Here is a 5,330-nt window from a genome sequence, read left to right on the forward strand (position 1 = left end):
CAGAGATGTGCCTGAAAATGCCCACATTGGTTATACAGTACAGGAAAGAGCAGAGTGATACTAACTCTTCTCTTCTGTAAGTTGTTCAACCAACAGAAAATAAGTATCCTATGGGACAAGCCACATTTACCCTCCACCCTACCCCTCCCAGCCACCTCACCCTGGCAGGAACTTCACCCTTAAGGTATATCAAAGCACGTGCTAATCATTAAATGTTACACAAAGAATCAAACTTTGGGGAAGATAAGTGTTCTCCGTCTAGTTTAAATAGGTTCTTAATTTAAAATTTCACAGTAGTATTTAATTTTAAAAGACTACTCTGAACTTTCACAGCAATTACACTCTGCACTACAGAAGTTCCCTGTCTCTGGGAAAAATTACAATCAATGAACTCAACCACCTCTCCGGGAAGCCTGTTCCAGGGTTTAACCACCCTCTCGGTAAAGAAATGTTTCCTCATGTCCAGTCTGAACCTCCCCTGATGCAGCTTTGAGCCGCTCCCAGGCTTCCTGTCCTCGGATCCCAGGGACAAGAGATCAGCACCTCCCTCTCCACGTCCCCTCCTCAGGAAGCTGCAGAGCGCGATGAGGTCGTCCCTCAGCCTCCTCTCCAAACCAGACAAACCCCAAGTGCTCAGCCGCTCCTCACAGGACATGCCTTCCAGAGCCTCGCCAGCTTGGTTGCCCTCCTCTGGACATGTTCGAGGACCTTCACATCTTCTCAAACAGTGGGGCCCAGCACACAGCACTCCAGCTGAGGCCGACCAACGCTGGCTACGGCAGGACAATCCCCTCTCTGGACCGGCTGGTCCTGCTGTGTTTGACGCCCCCCAGGATGCGGTTTGCCCTCTGGGCTGCCAGGGCACGCTGCGGGCTCCTATTGAGCCTGCTGCCGACCAGCACCCCAGCTCCCTTCCTGCAGGGCTGCTCTCCAGCCGCTCCTCTCCCAGTTTAGACTTGTGCCTGACATTATTTTCCCCTTGTGAACCAATTATTTTAAGTTACATTAGTCAACAGAGTTTAGCCTAGGCTGCGGTAGCTAGAATATGACCAAGTAATTCACAATCCCGGTAACTCGACTGCGCTAACAGCTGAAACTGACGCGCGTCAGCGCACCGAGACTGCATGTGCTGACTTGCTAACTTACTCTGGACACAAATCAAGCATGCTAAGCCCGATGAGCTAGCGAACGCGCTGTGCACCGAGAACCTGGGCATCGGCTAGGGCTGCTGAGCTCCCACGTGACTCGGATCTCTGCAGCGGAACAAAGACTGAACGAGCAAGGGGGGGATGCAGAAGCGAGCAAGGGGGATGTGGGAGCAGCCCCGCACAGAGGAGGGACCGCTCCACCTGCTCCCACTGGACTGCTCCGCCAGGGCAGGCCCCTTCGGCACAGGCCCTTTCCCCGGGCCGGGACTCGAACACTCACGGAGCCGCCGCCTGCACGAGGGCGAGGGCGTCGCTGGGCGTGGCCAGGGCGGCGAGCGGCCTATGGAAGCTGGCGCTGGTGATGTAACGCATCTCGCTCCCTGCCATTGGCTGGAGGAGCCGTCCCTCGGAGAGCCGCCCCGCCGGAGGCGCCGCAGCCGGTGCCCGTCCCGTGGCCTGTCCCAGCCCGGCAGGGCCGGCGGCGGGGCGCGCTCTGCGCTGAGGTGCGCGGCAGGGCCGAGCACGGCTTCCCCCGGGCCGAGAAACGCTCCTGAGCGCCTGGGAGACGGCAGCAGGGAAGCAGCGGGACTGGCACGGCCGCTGCGGGCCGTTCAGCCGCCCCACGACCATTTTGTACCCAGAACCTGCCGCGGAGGCGCTCAGGAATCACTGCGGCTCGCTCTGCCGAAACCTGCTAAGTTACAGCGAATAGCCTGGGCGCTTCCACCCTTCCTGTTCACAGCGACAGCCTGCTCCCTCGGATCCACAGGGCCCCTCTCCACACAGCCGCTGCGTGACATCACCCCTGTTCTAGGCAGCCAAAGAGTCTATAGCTATTAAAAATAATATTTATTTTTTTTAAAGTGAGGTTAATACATTTCCAAATGCATATCCAAGTACGCAACTCAAAGCAAGCAGTAAAGAACGTAACGTCCAGCGAACACCAGACTAAACGTAGCGCATACAGTCTTACCCTGTCTGCGATCGCACGTGCTGTTTTCTCTCCAGATCACCACGTTACATTGCTTCCAAAGTGGCTGCCGAATTGGGCATCCAGAGAAGATATTGCTGAGATAAAGAATCAGGATTGCATCCCTGGGGGAGGGGGCAGCACATCCCTTTTCCATGGAGTAACACCTCCTCCCTGCTGCAGGGCACTGAGTAAGAGCCTGCCCACAGGGCCGCACTGACCGGAATAACCAGCGTCGACCAAGCCGTCACAATAACAGCCCTTTACAGGGACACCACTGGCACAAGAGACACTTCACTCGGGTACACTCGGATGTCTCAGATAGTAAAGCTGTTATTCCAAAATAAATTTCACGCTAGAACATCTACAGTGGGAGAGTTTACTCTGGGGAACAGATCTGTCCAAAAGCTGAAGACAGCAAAAAGAGTCTGATGTCATATGGTTAAAGTGAATGAATGCCACTCCACAAGCTTGGGTCTAAACAAGTCACAAGTTTACATGCAAAATTAAGAGGCAAAACAGAATTTAACTGCATGGTCACTAGAAGTGTGTGTTTTTCATACGCACGTGAGACAAGGCCCACATGTGGGCAACTGCAGTCAGTATCAGTCAGACACCGAATCAGCACTTCCTGCGAGGAGGCGGTGCAACCTTGACGGATGAAGGCTCGAGAATCAGAGGCCCTGAGTTTACCCCAGGCCAATCAACAATTTGTTTTGTGGCCTTCAACAGTCATTCCTCTATCTGTAAGGTGGAACAAAGCTCCTATGTCTAACATTAGAGGCAACTTGCCTTCAAACCAACTGGCCACTCTCGTTCTCAAGCCAGAAGGCTTGAGTCTAAATCGAGCAATTTAGCCATGCCGAAATTTTAAGGAACTTCTTGTGTTTGGGCCTTAATTTGTCTGCAGATAGGGAAACTGAAATCCAAAGAAAATACTTGAGCCTACCAGGTCTTACTTTTTGCGTAGGAGAATACAGAAAAGCCTGGAAGGAAATTTATCTGTGTCAAAATGATCCGTATTAAATAAAACATATTAAAAAGACTATGCAAACTGAACATTAGCTTTTTTCCCCCAACATGTGCCAATTCAGCCAAGATCACAGGAAAAAGCACTTCAGGTAATCATAAAGAATATATTGTGGAGTATATCCTCCTCATTGCAACCCAAACCATACAGCTTCACCAGAAAAAGCACACTCTTGCTACACCAGGCTAGGCTTTGGCTTATGTTAATAAAACCAAGACAGCTTTCAAGCAAGCTAAGGTAAGGAACTGCAGGGAATCCTTGACCTTACTTTGACCTCCAAATTTACATCAGAATAAATGACTCTCTCACCACCACCAGAGTCTGAACTACCCCGTGTCTACAATAATGGATAAAGCAGACAAACCTCTACGCTCAGCCCTGACTTGGCTGAGAAAAGCTACATCAGTACTTGTGCCACAGCATTGGAGTTAACATTTGCTGTCTTTCAGCAACTACCACAGCTATACAGCTTGCCCAGCCAGAGCAGGTTTCACTGAGCCAACATGAAGCAGAAACCAGTTTGTGAAGACAACCCCCAACAAGATAAACAGAGCACAGCAAAGAGTGGAAAAAGGGAGAGGTTCAAAACACTAAGATCTGATCTCCTTGTGTCTTCATACAGGAGAATACTTATATAAGCAACAAGAAGCAGACGCGAATTGGACAAGCCAAGAAACAAGTCTGCATGAACTGGCTATGCTTTATCTTAATTGAAGACTTCAAAGCAAACCAAAACCAAGGCATAATTCAAAAGCAGATGAGACTGGGTAACTGGCTGCCTCCACAGCAGGTACAACTGTTCACGTCACACTCCCTGTCAAACACCAAGGACTATCTAGTCATTGCTCTTCTTCATTCCCAGAGCAAAAGATCTGTGAAACAAGACGCACATCGGAAGGAGTGCTGGAGACACTCCCTGCTCAACACAACAGCAACAGCTGGCCCCAACACCATCCGTACAGAAGAGCCTGCAGCACGATGAATGTGTAGGGAGAAAAACAAGCTGTGCTCTGGCCTCGACATTCCCAAGCCTGAGGACAGACAGCCCCACAGCTGGCAAAGGGCCATCCATCTCCCTGCAACCCCAGGAGCACGATGGGCCCTCACCACTGGGGCCCGGGCTGACCCGGGGACAGGTGGAAGGAGGACAGCCAGCAGGGCAGGGCAAGAGGCCACCCGCACCCTGTCCGGCTCAGGCAGGGCTCCCCCATGCACCCCGGCGGTCCAGCCCTGGGAACCGGCCCCCCGGCACTGACCTCCTCGCGTCGCTTTTGCCAGCGGCCGCACGGCGACTCCTCGAGGATTTCAGACTCGTCCTCGCTCTCCTCCTCCTCCTCCTCCTCCTCCGGGGGCGCCGCGGAAGTCACCGACGCAGACACTGAGGTCATTCCCGGGCCGGACGACGCGGACTCCGGCTTTGAGTCGGAGCCGCCGCTCGGCACCTGCTTGGACTCGCCCTCCGACATGCTGCGGTCGCACAACCTGCGGGTCAGAGGCGCGGACCGTGAGGCGAGACGGCTGTGAGACCAGGCCAGGCCAGGCCAGGCCCGGCGGGCCGGACCGAGCCGCGCCCGCCGGGCCTGTCAGTCGGGGCCGCGCCCCAGGCCTGCTGGTGGCGCCCGACCGAGCCGGTTCCGGCCCGAGGCGAAGAGTGGCGAAAGGCAGCACAGGGGCAGAGAGGGAGCGAAAACGAGGGGCAAGGGCCGCACACTTACCGGGCTCGCCCGGCACCTCCCGGTCCCCAAGCGCGTCGCTGCTACTCCGCCGCCGGGCCGCCGCCGCCAACCGCCGCGCTGCGTAACGCGCCGTCCGGGGCGGGGTCTCCCGCCCGACAGCCAATCAGAGCCCCGGACCGTGCCGTCAGCCTCCGTGAATTGGCCAGTGGGCGGGGCTCCGGGTATATAACACAATAGGGGGCGCCTGCGCGCTCACTGCGTGAAGGGCCGTGAAACGGGGCAGGTAGGGCGGGGCGACTTGGCCCTGCGCGACAGCCAATGAGAGCCCGGGAGAGGAGCCGTCAGAATCTGCTGATTGGTCGGTGGGCGGGGCTGAGCTTATATAAGGCGATGGGAACGCGCCTCTTCCCCGCACGAGGGGCGGCGGGGGTGTCCTCCCCTGGCAGGTGGGCCCCGGGCACCCGCTGTGGGGGTCCGCCGCCCCAGCCGGGCGGGTGAGCGTGGGG

General features: G+C 55.7%; 1 protein-coding gene across 2 annotated transcripts in view; it reads right to left on the reverse strand.

The window, feature by feature from the left end:
• NRBP1 (nuclear receptor binding protein 1) overlaps positions 1–5,010 on the reverse strand; it is a 43,884-nt gene extending 38,874 nt beyond the window's left edge. For both annotated transcript variants that reach the window (XM_054818830.1, XM_054818829.1), the window contains exons 1-2: positions 4,864–5,010; positions 4,405–4,630 (exon numbers count right to left, since the gene is read on the reverse strand). In XM_054818830.1, coding sequence (XP_054674805.1) covers positions 4,405–4,614 — 210 coding nt within the window. In that variant the 5' untranslated portion in view covers positions 4,615–4,630; positions 4,864–5,010. The remainder of the gene's footprint in view (positions 1–4,404; positions 4,631–4,863) is intronic.
• Between the last annotated feature and the right edge of the window lie 320 nt (positions 5,011–5,330).

The sequence above is a fragment of the Grus americana genome, chromosome 3 (assembly GCF_028858705.1).
Source record: "Grus americana isolate bGruAme1 chromosome 3, bGruAme1.mat, whole genome shotgun sequence".
Lineage (NCBI taxonomy): Eukaryota > Metazoa > Chordata > Aves > Gruiformes > Gruidae > Grus > Grus americana.